Below are 18,060 nucleotides of genomic sequence, written 5' to 3'. Positions count from 1 at the left end.
TATGTGCGGAGGTCTTCGTGCGGTTGAAATAAACCCGCATGGCTCGCTCGGCTCTCTCGAGCTTTTAATCACGGCCTCTCCGGTGGGAGAGATCGCAAAAGAGATAAAAATGCGGGTCCACACTGTTCTCTCGGATGCAGATACAGCCCAGTACAAAATAAATAATTCATCAGCCACGCGTGCATTCGTTTTTTTGTACAAATAACTCAAATTCCCTTGCCGATGCAGATTTAAAATTTTCCTCGACACTTGCTTCCTCCCATTTGCCGTTATTTGCTCATCGAGATTGATTTCCGATCGATTTCACTCCATTAGAATGATTATTTCGTGTGTTGGTGGACCTCGACTGAAAGGAACGAAACGTAACTCCGATACTCTGATAAATTGAGTGAAATTCAATGAACGTGCGATTAATCAAAAGGGAGAATGATTGAACAATCATTTGGAAGGATCCGCCCCCACATGTACACGTGGTGAAAGAAATATTTTTCAATAGTGAATCTCCGACTAGGAATTTGAATGGTGCTGAAACGTAAAAACGGACCAGTGGAAACCTATAAAGCGCTTTAAATCGTCGGCTCGATTGTAATATCCTTCCGCACGGAGTTATGAAAGCTCGCAAAGTTTTATTCCCGCAAGAATATACGTTTTTTGATGGGATAGCCAAAGCAGGTTATTCCGGGGCCTGGTTCGGAGCGTTATTCACGCTCCGGATTAAGCAACAACGACGCAAAAATGCGTATAAAAAGGGGGCTAAAGTAAAGGGGGAATGAAAGATTTTTCCGAGAGCACATTGTTTCGCGCGTGTATACGCAGGAGAGCTCTGTGCAATATGAAACGAATGTCGCACCTGTCGTCGCTCGCCGGGCTGCCGTCCCCCGTGTGCAGAAAAGAGGAGGAATAAACAATAATGGAAATATACGTGCGCGCAACGGAGGATAAATCGAAAGAGAGAAATAACGAGAATGTGAAGAAGCAACGCGAGGGAGCGAGGAGGAGAAAGTACGCGAGGGAAACGTACACTCGGGACACACGTTGCCGTCTCTCATGCGTGAAAATCGAACGGAACATGCCACACGCCCGACGCAAAAATATCTGTATACACAAACATTGATGAAAAGCTATAGAAACGAACGTACGTGCTTTTATGTAATATGCAAATAGGCGAGTGCTCTCTACCCCGTGTTATTTCGTTCCGATCGCCAATCCAATTTTCATTCATAATTCACCTTCTTATATTTGAAATATCAGTGAAAAACAACGTGGGGGCTCGGGGTCGAGAAAATGTGAAAATCGTCCGAGATTTTATCGCCGAAGGGGCCTCCGATCCAGAGTAACTCATCGACAATGTAAATCCCATCGTCTCGTTAAAATTTCCGGTGCGTTGACCAGTTTTACCTTTCGCTCACCCCCCCCCCCCCCCCATCGCGAGGAGCAGCCCAACGATTTTTTTTCTTCCGGCACGGTAGCCCGCGCGCGAGTGTATCCTTAAAACGATGTGTGCCGATCGATCCAACGGTTTTGTCACTCGAGCCTTCTGTCTCATGTATTATACGGCACGCAGACACATTCGTCCGTGCACGTACGTCACGTGTGGTCGATTTTGCACGTATGTATATAACCCCGACGACACGTACACGGGCGTGTGCAGGGAGATAGATAAATATAGAGAAACAGACTTTAGTACAACAAATGCGAACATTATACGTGGACATTTAGTCCGCCGCGGGGTGGGGGTTTGGGTAGTCAATGGAATGAATAATAAAATGCGACATGTAGCCAACGTCGGGTTCTCTGTACGTGCGGACGCAGAGTTATATCGTCGAAGAAAAGGCCACAAGTGAGTGTGCAGTGACGCCTGGAAAATGTCGATCCACGCCATTTTGTTAGGCAGTCATAGCGGCAGAGAAGAAGATGGGGAAAGAGCAATAGAATTTTATAAAAGGACGTCCAAACTCATCCGAACTGCGCAGCCAGAGGAATTTCTCGTCGACAAAGCCTCGCTTTCCTTTCTATCTCATTGTCACACACCGGAGGAGCCTGATTCAAGTCGCTCTGTAAACTCGTGTGTAAAGCCGATGTACGTGTGAAAGGGACACGGCGAGGGGGCCGGGGCGGGGGGGGGGGGGGGGGGGGAGGAGGAGGAGGAAAAAAATGTGTTTTTTGCGCGATCGAGTCGCACGAATGCCACTGCAGATACGTCCCTCACTGTACATCGAATGCGAGATGCATTGGCCTTAACGCTCAATAGATACGCTCAGCATCCATAAAATGTCCATGGATATCGATGCATCGCTGTACATCCGACGAAACGAAAGTTTCCACCGTTTTTTTTTTTTCAACTTTTCTATTTTCCTTATTCGACTGTTCGCACGTGGAAAATAAATTGGAACGACGAAAGGATGAAGTGAAAAAAGAAAAGGTTTGAGAGGATTTTGCGGGAAAGATGCGCAAGTGGATCCACCCTCGTAGCCTGTGAAGGGGAAAGCGACCATCAAAAATTCACTTCTCCCTCACCCGACTAATTACGAAGACTCCTAACTTCCTTCGTATACTGTCCTATTAATTTTCCGCCCTTTTTCTCTGGCGCTGAGGGGTCCCTCATAATCTTCCTGTTTAATTATTAATCGTTCTTTCCTCGAGTGTCTCGAGTCGTCTGAATGCATCAATAAATCGCTCGCGTTATCTCATGGCTCGGAAGATGTCTGCGTGCACCTCTGGAACGGGAGAAACACCTGACAAGGGCTGAAATAATGGCGGGAAGCTTCGCTCAAATTTATACGAGAGATACGTTCAGTTGAAACGTCCCTCTCAGCACTCAAGTCCTCACGAATTCAAAGTTTTCTTTGCCATTATTACGCGCCGGATGTAAAAATCATTTGCTTCCATTTAGAATTTCGTCTTTTTCTTGGCTACCAGTCACTTCGTTAAGTTTGATCTCTTATTCTTGGATGCCTCGTTACCAAGCAGCCCAAAGATTTGGATCACAAAATACACTCTTAAAATACACAAAATTTTATTGTTTATTATTATTTTACTTAGTATTCGTACAGAACAATCGGGGGGGAAGATGAAATCTCTGGAATGGATGATCGGAGAAAAAAAATAAAAATGTTTTTAGATTCAATAGCGCATATCATAAGATTTCCGATTTTTTTCAAAAATGTCAAAATGGCGGCCGTTTTTCCTAAAACTACGAAAAAACATGTTTTTTCATCGTTTTTTGTAAAAATAAAAATAGTTTCACGCAAAATTTGAAAATTCGTATGCCATGCGCCAATGTCATTAAAAACACGCGGTAAAATTTTGGTAAGGATCGGCTGAATAGCTTCCGAGAGATCAGCGAGCCCTCGAAAAACGAAAAAGTAAAGGCCGGTACGCGGTACCGCGCTGGCCGGTGCAGCCAAGTAAACGTCGCCCTGAAGCACACTCGGACTGCTCAGGTCTTTGTAAAATTTGACTGTGATATTTTAAAAAATGTATACTTTCGAGAAATGCAATGAAAAAAAAGGGATTTTTCGAAAATTCTAACTAGGGTAGACCCCTTAATATCTTCTACGGAGTAAGATGAAGTTGTGGGGACGAGGACGCCCACGTTGACGCGAGCGATCGCGACTCTGTCTCCTCGCAGGGTGTGTTCCCTCTCTCGATGGAAATCCCCCAGGCTCTCTCGGTGGTTGATGGCAAATTGGCGGGAGCCCAGCGGGAAGTGGCGCAAAAGATGCCTCGGAGATGCACGCGACGCTCGAACTTATACGACACAGTATTGCCATCAACGGAGCTTTAACGAGCTTGTAATATCGCGTTAGTCGTCCGCGAGGCAAGCGGGGATTGGATGAGAAAGTGAACAGACTGATGACGCCCACACTGTGCTCCCTAATTCAGCATCCACGATCTTCGCCTGCAATAACGCGACGCTCTTATTTTTCCCCCTCGCGAATTCTCTTTCCACTGAGAATGAGGTTGATACTAAGCACGGGTCAATGGGCATGATTTCCGCGGATGCCATCGAGCCACCCCTCACACTTCTACATCCTCATTCGTCCTGAAAAAAATCTCGTGCCAACAGCGCCGTTCTCGAAGGAAAATTGACGTAATATTCTCCAGGAATTCTCGCTCCTCACAACTAGCGATCTTCATCCCTTAAATGGAGTTTCTCAGCCCCGGATCACTCGGAGCTTCGACTAGCTCGAGTGGTATTGAGTCATCGGCGCTGAGACAAAACCCCGAGGGATTCTACTCCACGAGAGACTCCTTCCCACTAGAATCTATTCTTCCTACATGTGTAGAACATCCTCTAACCTTTCTTTCTGTCTACAAGCAGTTTACGAAAATCTATAAGGTGTCTCGGTGGCATTCATCTTCCAATATTCTTCCACTGATTATTTTATCCTTTTACATTAATCAGAATTTCGATAAAAAAACATTTCCCTCCCTCTGAGGAGACGCTCCATCGAAAACGTTTCTCCTCCGCGCGGGCAATACTTGGATCTCTTGCACTACAAACGAACTGGAGAAATCGATGTTTACGTTATCATCGTGAGAGCTCGACGTTTTTAAAGGACATTCGAAAGTGTTGAGGTGGCAACAAATGTGCAAGATTTTTTCAAGCTTATCCTCGAAATCACGCGGAGCTGGGCTCATCCGATCGCACCACAGGACACCCCTTATACGTATATATGCATTCGAGGATGTTGAAGTAATCCCCGAAGGGCTTATTCACCACCGTATACGTTACCACATACGTGATAGAAACATGCGAGTATTACGTGTCGCATTTCCGAGCACGTGACTCCACAAACCACGTGGGAATGTATGCACTACGAAAAACGTGTCCTGGAGTGTTAAAACGACGAAAGAACTGAATAAGCACGTAAAATGGAGTTTGAAGTGGCTATTCATTTGTCTGGAGGATGCAAGATATCGAATAAACTGTGCGGAATGAAAATTCGATTGGAATGTGCGAGGAAAAAACATTTGATGTTTGCAGTCATTTGTCATGGTGGCTGTGTTTCGATTGGCTGAAAAATTCAAGCTGCACAGTCCTTTTGTTTATCGAACCGGATCTTGTTTGTTATCCTCAAAATAATATAAATTATATTTGAATAGCTGATTGTGAGAAATATAAATTGCGGGGGAGACGAAGTTCGCAGATTTTCAGGGGCAACGTACTTGTAAAACTATTGAGCAAATGGAGCTGGAATATTTATCGTGGAAAGTGGGAGTTCCCCGAGGCGAAAATATCCGATATTGATGAGTGAAGTTTTATTACGTCTCCCGCAGTAATAGATCCTTAAAATGTAAGAATTTGTGGTTTTGGACTTACAGTAAGTGTCGGTGGTGAGACGATCGATGGTGTCTTGCTTCAACTTGCTGTTTTTCTTTCCCATTTTTCAGCCGGATGAGCTTCACTCTCGAATCTTCGTAGTCTTCTCTATTTTCTTCCCTTTTTTCTCTCCCCCTTTCGCTCTTGCTTGTAAATTATTTTTTAACCTCTCCTCGGCGAGCACACGCGAATACACACAACAAAAAACACTTTCGGAGGCACAAACGTGTGGCGAGCGCGATTTCGTCTCTCGCTTTCTCAATCCCCCCTCCCTCGCCCTTCCCCGCCTCGCTCTATCTGGACTTTTCGCTCGAGTTGCGAAACTTCCGACCGTAAATTTTTCCCACAGGTCCAAGTTTATGTACCTCGGCTGTGTATCTCTTTCGAGGAAAATTAGAAAATTTCTACACACGTTAATCACGTCCAGAGCACACTTTATCGAGAGGAAAATACTCCCCGATGTTTCGGCTAAATCTTTCGGTTTTTGAATTTCGTTTAGAAACGAGATTTCACGTACTTTTCGACTATTCACCGAGCACCATTACTTCCCCTCTTATCTTTAAAACCTTTTTCGTCTTTCTTTTGTTTTTTTACACCAGAAAGAATCGTTATTCCCAGGCTTAATTCACGATGAATTTTCTTCTTCTAATGTACTGTGCTGCAGGTGCTGCCGATGAAAGTTCGGATACGTGCGAACATCGACGGAGTCTTGTTTCACGACTTTATCGAATTAAATTTCCGCACAGTCGATCCATGCGCTGTCCCGGAGAAGATAAACAGAACTGTTTTTTCTCGTTCCCCTGTATACGTATTTATAGATCCGCGCGTGAAATCTTTGAAATTGGAGTTAAAATAAGTAGCCTCGTTTATAGGTTTGATTGGAATTACATCCGGTCAAGAATTCTTCAGGATGGAAATAAAAAAAAGGATTGAGAGCCACGAACAGTCGGAATCGTGAGAATATTTCCATTCGCCATTTTTTTAGTGACGAAAACAGCACAGGAAACTTGATACCGTTATTTTAGTCAGTAGGAAATTTTGCTTTGCCCCGAAAAACTCGAAATATTCGCGGTAGAAAATGATCTTTTCGTCCCCTTATTCAAACATCGCACTTTACGAGCCACTAAATTTGAGGGGTTGGAAAAAATGAAATTTCTGGTGGTGACAAGGGCGTGGAACTTCATGGCCCTGGAAGCGTCGCTTTCCTGTAGAGATACGAATGAAAAGCAGCTGGAGAAAGAGCTCGCTGAGCTAGTACACGTATAAACAGGACGAGACTAAAGGGGCTTGTATATTCCTCCTAGGATTGCTGTTGCTGAGGGCTCGCGAAAACTTTATCGTTGAGTGCCAAAAAGTTTTGCTACTCGCTTAGCGAATTCGCAAACGCCAACGGATACGTACTTTGTTACGAGGACCAAAAGGGCGTAACCCACTAAATTTGTCGCTCATTTTCTCCGAATTCAGTCTTTCTGCTGTTCAGCTATGCTCTCAAATATTTTACACAACATTTTTGATACGAGACATTCCGTAGCGAACATGGCATTGGCTAAGTGGCATTCGACGATGGTTTTCATTCATTCTTTTCTCCCTAATTTCACGACAGTAAATAAAATCTTTGTGAGTAATCGCTCAATTGAAATGGAATATAAAAATCATTGTTGCTTAAAAGGAGCAGTGCAAAAAAAGAATTTTTCGATCGCATTTAAGGTAGATCATGCCTGTAGGATCGTATCTTATGGGCGTATAAATTCGCTCGATTTTTACTTCCTAATTAAAGATATTATCACTCTAAATTAATGTCAGAGTTATTCATTCAAAATTTTAGATACATTTTTTCAACTTATCTCATGGCGAATGAAATTACAAGCCATTAATTGAACGGCCATCACTGCCTCGACCCAAAATTTCATTCGTCCCTGGCTAAAATACTGTAGTTTTTTTCATGTAAAAAATCGCTTCGGAGAGCGCGAAGGGAAAACACAGAGCATCCAGAAAAAAGTGTCAATAAAAAGATAGAAGTCTATGCTAGGAATGGGACCAGCCAAGAAGAAATAAAATGCCGAAATAAGCGCAAGTGAGGTTACGAGTACCCATTACCAATTTCGTTCAATCTTTAACGTAATTTATCTTTCTTACTAGAAAGAGAATCGTCTTGAATTTTTTCCCAGACCTTTATCCTATGCTTCACTGTTACTGCGTACTTTTACATAAACTTCGTAAGATGCGTTTAAAATTTAACGCATCCTTTAAAATTGGATATGCCTGCCAGTCGACTCCTCATTAAAACTTTGTGTAAATTTAAAAACTTTCCAATAAAGAAAATCGTTTCGTGCAATAACTATCTTAATCGGAGAATAAAAACTATGAAAAATGCGATCATCCAATATCAAGCAGACGAACTATTTTCTCGTTCTTCCCTCTCCACCTTTTTCTTCCTCAGCACCGACTGAGACGACTTACGAGGTAAATTTTTTGAAAGTGTCGTTAAATTGAGATTGGTGCTTTCGCTGGTAAACAGAGCCCGGAGTTCGAGGGTATATTTGGGGTAAGGAGTTCTTTTTTGCTCCTCTTGCTTTTTGCACAATTCTTCAGGGGTTCGCTGAAGACGAGGGCGAAAAGACGAAATTTCTTACCTCTCTCTTCGCTAATTCTTTTCTTCGATTCAATAACTCACTCCATAATCCAAAGAGAAAGAGGGAGAGAGAGAGAGTGATGAAAAAAGTTTTTTTTATCGTCTCTGGAGGAAAATTACTGGGAGGATTCAAAAAAGTGGATTTTAACGAAAACTGAAGCTTGTCGAGGAGCGCCATTGAAACTCATTGACATTTAGAAACTTTTTCACTCTCCTTTCGTTCGAAAAATGTTTTTTTATCTCTCCCCACGGTCCACCGGGATTTTGTTCCTCCGTCATCATTTTCTTCGGTGCTCGCAATAAACAAAAATTCCGATTTGAGTTTTGATCAGAGCGTAAGAAATGTACGAAGCGTTTTTGTTTCCGCTGACGTGGCTCGATCGATTCCCCGAGAAATGCTAAACTAGTACAGAAGCGTGGAAGACAAATCGACGTGAAATTTTCCTCGCGTTTTACATAAAGATTCTTATAATGGAGCAAAAAGCATCTTTTTCTTTTCTCACAATCTAATTGCATGAAAAATTCGCAGATCGGTTGAGTCTCAAAGAATTTTTTTAGCGCCCCGCGTCGATTTTCCCAATGCTCCGCATTGAGTGAATTGAAATCATGCCTGACATTGATCGAAGGCCAAATAAAATACTCCCCTGGAAAAGCGAAGGTGCAGCAAGAGTTCAGAATCAAGCCCATTCAGTTCATTCGTTGCGGAAAAACGTCGAGCTTGTTCCTACTCAAGAAACTCGGAGAGCTCGAATAGCCCAAACAGCAAATAGACAGGAACGAATCCCTTTGCTATCCCCGTATCGATTTTCACCAGTTGAGAAACTTCCGAAACAATTCGAGGTTCTCAGAAGATCTGCGAGCAAAAAAATAAGTCGGGAAGAAAAGACTTGGCCGATGGAAATTAATTCGAGGAAGCTGGAAAAAGTGGCCCTGGAGAGCTTCAAGTGGAAAACGAGTGAAGAGGATGTAATGCTCTCTAAAGAACTGCAGTCACGAGTCGACGCGAAAAAATATGTCGTCGACTTAAGAATCTTCAAGCATCTTAAAATTCCTTCCCTTTACAAAAAGCAGTCTTCGCACAACGAACATTTCACAAACAGCTGCAAATTTCTAAATCGAAATTCTTCGACACAGTTTGACCGATTAAAAAGGCTCCGTCAGCCCATTTTTGCCATCGCCCTCTGCTAGGCTCACAGAGCCTTTTTTCAATCGGTCAAACCGTGTCGCAGAATTCAAAAATCCCAAATGAGGTTCGTCCACTGATCCATACTCTTAACAATCGTTCGAAAGACCCTGCTCAGGATAAATCAGCAATGTAAATGGAGCCTGAATTTTACCGCCATTGGCAAAAGTTCCTAAAAACGTTTCCCTTTATTTTGAAACTGGAAGGTCACAATTCAACGATAATTGAAGGACAAAAGGTGAAGAATTATCGCTAAATCTGTTAATCGAAACACAACGAGCGTTTAAAACTGCAAATATTTTGAATGTAAATATTGAAAGAAAAGAGCAGAGTACAAGAATCTGTGATACATTAGTCTCTTTGACTCGTAGATTAAATAATTATGCACAATTGGCGTTGCGAGGGAAGAAGCTAGAAGATAAAGGTCCTGGCTAGCGAGAAGCAAAGTGGAAAAGGAAAGCGTTTCAACGCCTCGTGGAGGGTTTACGGACTTAATTTTCCATCCCGTTTCTGTTTGACCCGGGGATCCAGGGGGCGAGATCGCAATGCGTGGTACCCTCGTATCTCGGGGGCTTTCCTGACGCTCTTCGCGTGGCCTTTTCTCCCGTACGAGCAGGAAGTCTCAAAGCCCCGGATAAGCCACCACGAACGTCGCCCATTCAGCGAGATAAATCTTCGTATATAACGAGCAAGCGTGAGTCGTCCGGGGCTGCTGGTTTTAAATGATTTTTTCAAGGAGCCAGAGAAAAGCTTTATTATCCGAACGAGTTGTGAACTCTGATGTATAAAATTATAAATTGCTTTAGCCGTACGATGAATTACGTCATGAAATGAAATTTCGGATCTTCGTTAATCCGTGAAAAGCCGAATCTAATTTTCGCCTCTTCCTACGAGATGATGCGAGCAATTTACATTTTCATTAAGCCTGTTTTATCGTATGAAGGGAAAGACACTTTGTAAATAGATGAATAAATAAATAATTCAAAGGAGGATCCTTGGAATATTTCTTTTGGATGAATAATCGTTTTTTTTTCTTGAAAAAGCTTCGATTTTGATTGAGCCTTAATGCACTAATATAAATTCTTGAAAAAAAGCCCCAGCGATGAGATTTTTTCAGAATATTTTAAATCGCAATTAAAAACAAGTTACCTTCGGGTTCACCACGATAAATCCGGTAAAATCTCAATCGAGACACTCTGTTTCATCAGGCAAAATCCTCTTTGCATTTTCCACCAAAAAGAGAAGAAAAAGAGCAAGAAGGGAGTAAAGGAAAACTCAATTTTCCATTAAGCCTTCGAGGGGCAGAGTTCCAATGCAGCGAGCTTTAAGGCCCCCGGATCGTTTCGAACTTGTTTTCTCTTTTTTTTGCGCTCACTGTTAGTCTCTTTTTTTCTCTGTCTCTCTCTCTGTCCGCTGCGATTCTGCACCCTCGCGAAAACGTATCGACTTGACGTGTGCCGGGTGCGAAATAACTTTGCACGGATGGCAGCCGCGTAATTCGTGGATTTATGAGACGGAAAGAGCGAGAGAAAATTCGATACCGAAAAAGAAGTAAAACAATATTTCACATAGTTTTAATGGAAAGATTGACGTTTGTCGAAAAAATCACACTGTTACAGAGTCTCAAATACACCAGCGACAATTATTCAATGAAAACGTCCTCTCGATACGTTCCGGAGTCTTAATCGTTGATAGAAAAATAAAAAAATTGAAAAATCCGCATGAAAATGAGCTTGAAGTATCGCGGCATGTGCTGGTCAGCGTCAGAGCTGTCACGAGCGAAGCATGACGCGGGTTCGATTTCGCCAGCAGGCGGTCAGAGTGACTGCACCACCGAGAGCTCGACGGGTGGAAAAAAGAGTGAAAAATTCTCACGATTCAGCGATAAAATCATGGGGTCGCGAAGCGTCGTGTCTTACCAAAAATCTCTCAACAATCTTGCAAAAATTCCAACTAATTTTGTAGCCACAATAAAAAAAGTGTTTCACTCTCGAATAAATCTCGATTTCACTGAGCCAAGAATGTGATCGAGAAAAAAAAAGACGAAAATAACATTGCGAGGAAACGTTGGCTTCGAATTGAATAAAGAAAAAAGGAAAAACTATATGCCGAGCTATGAATCGCAGGAACGATGTCCAATGCTTGCGGCGTTCTCATAAGCGACGGACGCGACGGGACACGGTGACGTCATGGCGTAACGGGCCCCGGCGTCGGACTGCTTCTACTCGCTTCTCTCGTCTGTCGCTACATTTTCCGTCTCCCCTTGCCCCTCCCCGGCCTTTCGCCCCTCAAAAGCTCCCCCGCTTTTCTCGCGCTTCGCTTCTCCTCCAGTCCCTCTCGTTCCTTCTGGCCTTCTCTCGCTTCTCTCTCGGCGAGAGCTTAGGTAGACGGGTGGCATTTTGGTGGCCGCGGGGGTGGCGGTTTCCCCGCCGAGGTAGCTCCGCATCGGCGAGCGCAAGCGCTTCACGCGATTACCAGCTTCACGAAAAGACGCGAAACCAAGATATACGTATATGCGTCCGCACACATTAATATACGACTGTAATCATCCACGTCCCACATACGCATGAGTGTCAGTGAAAGAGACTAGAAATAAAAAGAAGAGAAAAGAAAAATGGAAAAAAAGAAACGCCCGCGCGACGGAGCCCCTTTTTTATTGTAGCGAAGCAAGTGTCCATTGTGTTTCAAGGGACTCGCGTCAGGCTTGTCTAACGAGCAAGAAACACACGCTGGATTATCCGATAGACACTCCAACGAAGAGTAAATCAAAGCGTTTTACGAAAATTAACGAAAACGACGATGATTTCAGCTCATGCACCGAACGATTTTCTTAAGAAAGTCTTGAAATTTACACAGAGTTTCAACGAGTAATCAATTTCACGGGCGTATCAAATTTCAAAGGGTTCTTCTTATTGGTTATTTAGATAAACGTGCTTAAGTATGAGGAAAAATACACAGGGATACAGGGGCGTTTATCTTTCCATATAACGAATGAACGCTTCTTACGAGGTTTGTGAAAAAGTACACAATAATAATGAAGTATATAAGGAAGGTCTGGGCAAAAATTCGAGAAAGATAAATTACGTTAAAGATTGAACGAAATTGATAATGGGCACTTTTAACCTCACATTTGCTTATTTCGGCATTTTGTTTCTCCTTGGCTTGTCCCGTTCCTGTCATAGCCTTCTGTCTTTTTATTAACATTTTTTTTTTGACCCATTTTGTGTTTTCCCTTTGCCTTCTCTAAAGCGACTTTTTACATAAAAAATGATAGTATTTCAGCCAGGGACGAATGAAATTTTGGTTCGAGTCAGTGATGGATTCCCGATTGATTATTGGCTCGTAATTTCATTCGCCATGAGGTAAGTTGAAAAAATGTATTTACAATTTCGGCTTAATAACTCTGACATTTATTTAAAGTGGTAATATTTTTAACGAGGAAGTGAAAATCGAGCCAATTTAGACACCCATTAAATACGACTCCTCGGGCAAGATCTGCGTCAAGTTGCACGTCAGCCTCGTTCGTTTTTGTCGGATGAATATTATTTATAATAATAGAGCAAAGAGGACAAATTTCCACGAACATTATCTCGTTTATTTGCGTTGCAATCGAGGTGAGAACGTAGCTCATCATTAGTCAAACTGATCGATAATAGAGTGATGAAAGACGGGAAAAAAACTATTGCCCCGTCTCAGGGACATACACCTGTAGGTTCTAGTTAGCCTCGAGGTTGCGTTGCGGATTCGCTGCAAATGATCGTGTGCCTATACAAGGCTCTGTGAAGAGCCCCGAGCTCGCACGAGAGCCCCCGAAGAGTCGAGACTACCAGCAAAGTGTGTTTTGTTATTTCATTGTGTGTTTTCTTACACTTCGTTATTGCACTGTACACAACTCTCGTACATTATTTGAGCACACGAGGAAGCGGCTTAGAAAGGGCAACGCAGACTTGACACGGTTCCACGGAGAGCTCAGAATCTCTCTTTCTGTTTGCTGTACCGCCTTCCAAGAGGCGGAATTTCGGACGCACGAACCTGCCCCCGGACCCTCGAGACTCTCGGTATATCTTCATTAAGTCCTCGCCCCCACGAGGAACCAACTGTTATCAAAACTCCTCTCTATTGAGCCACAAAAATTTAACTAGAATTACAAAAAACTCAGTATGCATCGTGCACGTAACTCATCAAACTCAATCACTGCGAAGGCTCACCCTGTCCAAGGCAAATTGAAAATCGAGGCTGGATGCGCGATGGCCTCCTCCCATGTGCAGTTGCCCCGGTGCATCTCCTTGCGAACAGCCCCAAAACCGAGTCTATTATATCTTCGTTCTATATCACCATGCATGTATGGAAATGTTTACGTACGATGTATGAATGTATGCATTTACAAACATAGATATATCGATGCTGGGGTTGGAAGCAAGCGAACGAACTACAGGCACTTTCGTGTCAACTGGCTCAACAATATTTTCGGAAATTGCTGATTCTAATTCCTTCAGCAAACAACGAATCGTGATAGTCAACCGATTGCCAGGGTGGCTTGTCATTTTGAGCAAAAGAAAACATCATTTTGATTTTTCAAGCAGTTACACCAAGTGGAATTGTCGGGATGGAAAGTGTGATTTGTACAAAACGTGGAAAAATAATGAGCTCGAGGAGCGAACGCATAGGGGAGCTGCGTGACCTCGTCGTCGTTCAGTCTCGAACGTCCCATGTTTGTACCGCTTATCTACATATGCATGTACATAAGTATGATGCATTTCTGCTCCTGGAGTAAATTCGCACGAGTATAGGTATACGAGGATGCCGGAAAGTACGGAGCGCAGCTGGTATGCAGATATTACGGCGATGAATGGGAATAACGTTGAGCGTGGGCGGCGGTATCCGGATGGGAGGAAGATTCAACGAGTGGGCAGATTTTTGATTCTTCTTTTCTGGCGTACGCTCGCAACGGTATTTACGCGAGTTTTTACGGTGGAGAAATGAAGGGGGTTACAAAAGGTTGTAGTTTTTCATGATTTGATTCACTTTGTTTTCGTTTGTTTTCATTTTCATGTGAATTCCGAATGGATAAAAGAAAATTTTGGCTTTTCTCGTTGGCAATTATTCCAATGAACATTTCATCAGTTTACGGATCAAGTGTTGCCCCGCCGAATCGTGAACTTGGAAGAGGACTTTTAATTCGATCGGCAAGACGAACCGAAACGAATGTAATTTGGATGCAACGATCGAAAAACGAGGGTGGAGCATTCTATCGGTCGTGCATGAGCGCTTTAAGCGAGTACGTATCCGTGTATTGTATTCAAATGGCTGCTACGCGAGGGGATGGAAACGAGGAGAACGTTCGTATATAAATGTATGTGGAAGAAACGGATAGAAAGGTTGAAGTTAAAGAGAAGAAAGGGCGAGAGGATGAGCGAGCTTTTTTCTGGTCTGGGTCATCGAGCGAGTACATAAGCGATCGGTAAGCACCCATTGTGCGAGATCCCGAGGTCTTTGGTCCACATTTACTCAACTTCGTAACTCGTTTTTTCTCCCATTCGAGTGAAGCCTGCGCGCGGGCGCGAGCTCGTTTTTTCTCTGAGGGAATGAAAAAATGGAGAATATTGCGATGCCTGGATAGCCGCGTGTGATGTGCGCGCGCGCGACCGCGGCCTTATCTTTATGCGACTTCGTGCCACGCGAATGGTCTTCCTCGTGTTCCTCTTTATATTTATCTTTCAACATATTTCCCCTCGAATCCTCTCCTCCCCGCACACCCACCCACACACACACACACACACACACACACACACACACACACACACTTTTTCTCCATTCACAAAGGCTGGGCGATCATCACTTCCGGTTTTCAGACTTAACTGCACTCTTGGCCCAATCCGATGATTCGATTAATCCCCTTTTATTCGAGAGGATAAAGAGATTCGAGGCGACTGATTTTGTCATCGAGCTCGAATTCCGAAATTATTTTTATACTTTTTCGAAGGGTTTTTTCGAACGCTCCGCTGCCACTTCAATTTTTTAACTTCTCCCGACTCGTCTCCAATCGCCATCGCTATTTTTATATTCTCCCTCCGCCAGGCTCTTATTTTCTCGGTTTTCCTCGAATTTATACACTCGCCTATATCAGCGCTGCTGATTCTCCTTTCTTCGCGACAATTCCATTTATAGAGGATTCGATTTCCACTGACTCGCGCGCGCGCGAGAACAAGAGCAAATTTATCAACGAGATATTCGCCATCGAACGGGGCTTCTCTATCTGATCCTCGGCCAAGCAATAAAGGATCGAAGAAACGAGCTGGGCATATACAGAGGGCGAGTGAAAAAGATAAATAGAACAGAGCCAGCAAGAGGCAGAAAACGAAAGAACTTTCTCTGATGGATATGCGGCCAACTTTCGATGACCTACTCTATGCATGCGCGCGCGAGCTGGACAGATTGATTCTCGTCCCTTCGCCGATACAAGCTTTCATTCCTTATTGCATTCCTCCTATTTTTTGGCATCTCTCGCCTCGTTGCAAAGTAGCCAAACGAAAACAACGTTCAAACGGTTTTTCTGTACGCTTCAAACGAATACTCTCGGAGCGAAATAATCATTGGATGAATTTCTATTGAGATGAAAAATACTTCGGACTCGAGTGAAGTTTTTCACGAAAGAATTTCTTTTTTCTACTAAACTCAAGGAATAATTCATCGAGCGATTGTTCGGTCGAACTTGGTGACGTACATTCGAGTTTTAATTAATCAATGGACACTTTATATCGATCCGGGCAGGACTAATAAGGTGGCCTCGCAACGGCGGAGTTTTTGGCTGATGAATATTTTTCTATTGCTCCGATAATTGGACTACCCTCTGTCGTTTTTTTAAGTAAATTTAAAACTTACGTGAGAAGAAAAATAGACTTTTGAGGGTGAATTCTTCGAGGGCAACGGGAAATGAAGTTTTTCTTTTAAAGTTGTTTCCCTTCGGGAATTTCTGTAGTGAATATTTTTTTGTCGACGTGGAAAAATGGAGAATCGGAGGTCGGAAATTCTATCGAGCGAGCGAATACGTTAATTCTAATGGTGAGCCTTGTTGATCCTTTTTTATATACAGCTGAATAGTCGAGCCGGTTTTTAGTGTTGTATTATCACGAGACACAGTTTTAGATCGGAAGTGAAGGTAACGGTAATTCACGAGGCGGGGTGCCCGGTGCGTAAAGTGCGAAAACAAAAAGTGAGCAAAACGCGTTTCGTGGATGCTCTGTGCACTTTAATGGCTCGGTTCACTAATTGGCACGCAAATTGCTCTCGGCCGCGCGCGATGCAGCTGACGTCTCGTTGAACTGGACGCTCGCTGAGCTCACTCTCTATGGCATAAAAAAACGAAATGACGGGGAGAGAAAGAAGGGAGGAAAAAATGGGGATCTCCATTTTTATTCGTACCGCACGCGCTTCGCTTTTCAACCACTTTCGATCTAGTTCGATATTTTTTTATCGCCAGCTATGACGATCGCTATTTTCGTTTTTTATCGAAAGCCATAACAATCGATTGTGAAAAATTCTACAATAACCAGTCGTTACGGTCTTTGGATTTCAGAGGTTCTTGCTTGCTTTTCGAACGCAGCTTGACCTTCGAAAATCCTCAATTTACCCTCCCAAACAAACGGAGTGTGAGAGTTAAAATTTTTCCCCCTCGCCGCTGTAACATTTCGTAAATCGTACAGCAACTCCTCTTTTGGCAAAGAATTCCGTCGAATTTCTTAGAACTTCGTTGCTCGCTGCAGAAAACCGGATTCCCGAGTAGTCACGGCGGTGTGGGGACGGACGATTTTCACAGAAGACGAGGCAAATCAGAGGGTCCCACGCGCGTGACCGGAAACGATTTTTATCGGGCTGCATCGCACAGCCCTTCGAGGAGAATATTCAAGAAAACGCTTCGTTGAGTTCAGAATGATTTAACATGCTATGGAAGTTGGGTAAATCGGGCGATCACATTTATCGACAGGTTATTGTAACTGTTTCTCATCTAGCCGGCGTTCTTCTATAGAAACTGAGTAAATACAAAGAAAATAATTTCAATGCTCTTCCACGGAAGCCCTTAAATCAAAGCAAACATTTCGAAGCTGCTTTTTTCTCTCTTTCAAGTACATTCAGCCCTCGAAGGTTCATTCGACGTTTCAACAGGCGTGGCAGGTGGCAGCGAGGTTCGCGTGACCGGAAACCAGCGTCTCGCGACCCTGCTCTTTCGCGACAAGCCGCAATCAATTAACGACGCTTGTTGATACGACCTCGCAGCCGAGGCGTATCCAACGCGTGCCCCGCTTATATCTTCATAACAATAAAGTACGAACAAATGTTCTCACGAACTCTCGGCACCGATATAATTATCTCGTTTTTTTCGTCAATAGACTCACCCCTGAAAATGATCGACGTCAGCCACTTTAATGGATTAGGAGAGGCTTCGATTCGACGCAAATTAGAGCTAACAATTCCGGGATGAAACATTTCGACGAAACATTTTGCGGCATTATTTTTTTTCATTTTTCTCTTTCTCTTTCTCAGCTTTAAGGTAGCTCATGCACGAAACAATTTTCTTAAGGAAATCTTGAAATTTACACGGAGTTTGAAGGAGTAGTCGACTGACAAGCATATCAAATTTTAAAGGATTCTTTTTATTGGTTATTTGGATAAACGTGCTTAAATATGGAGAAATTTATGAAAAACGTATACACAAACGACAATGAAGAATATAAGGAAGGCCTGGGTAAAAATTCGAGACGATTCTCTTACTAGTAATAAAGATAAATTACGTTAAAGATTGAACGAAGTTGGTAATGAGCAGTCGTAACCTCACATTCGCTTATTTCGGCATTTTGTTTCTTCTTGGCTTGTCCCATTCCTGTCCCAGCCTTCTGTCTTTTTATTAACATTTTTTTCTTG

General features: G+C 43.2%; 1 protein-coding gene across 4 annotated transcripts in view; it reads right to left on the bottom strand.

Annotated features, from left to right (window-relative positions):
• Positions 1 to 11,342, bottom strand: part of LOC122417662 (frequenin-1) — a 34,282-nt gene extending 22,940 nt beyond the window's left edge. The window contains exons 1-2 of one of the 4 annotated variants that reach the window (XM_043431390.1): positions 11,061 to 11,342; positions 5,327 to 6,229 (exon numbers count right to left, since the gene is read on the bottom strand). In XM_043431390.1, the coding sequence (XP_043287325.1) occupies positions 5,327 to 5,390 (64 nt within the window). In that variant the 5' untranslated portion in view covers positions 5,391 to 6,229; positions 11,061 to 11,342. Of the gene's footprint in view, positions 1 to 5,326; positions 6,230 to 10,290; positions 10,804 to 11,060 lie in introns of those variants that run through there. The other 3 variants (XM_043431387.1, XM_043431391.1, XM_043431392.1) reach the window with 3 other exon arrangements.
• Between the last annotated feature and the right edge of the window lie 6,718 nt (positions 11,343 to 18,060).

Source organism: Venturia canescens, chromosome 10 (assembly GCF_019457755.1).
Source record: "Venturia canescens isolate UGA chromosome 10, ASM1945775v1, whole genome shotgun sequence".
Taxonomy (NCBI): Eukaryota; Metazoa; Arthropoda; class Insecta; order Hymenoptera; family Ichneumonidae; genus Venturia; species Venturia canescens.
This window is presented reverse-complemented; position numbering and strand designations above follow the sequence as displayed.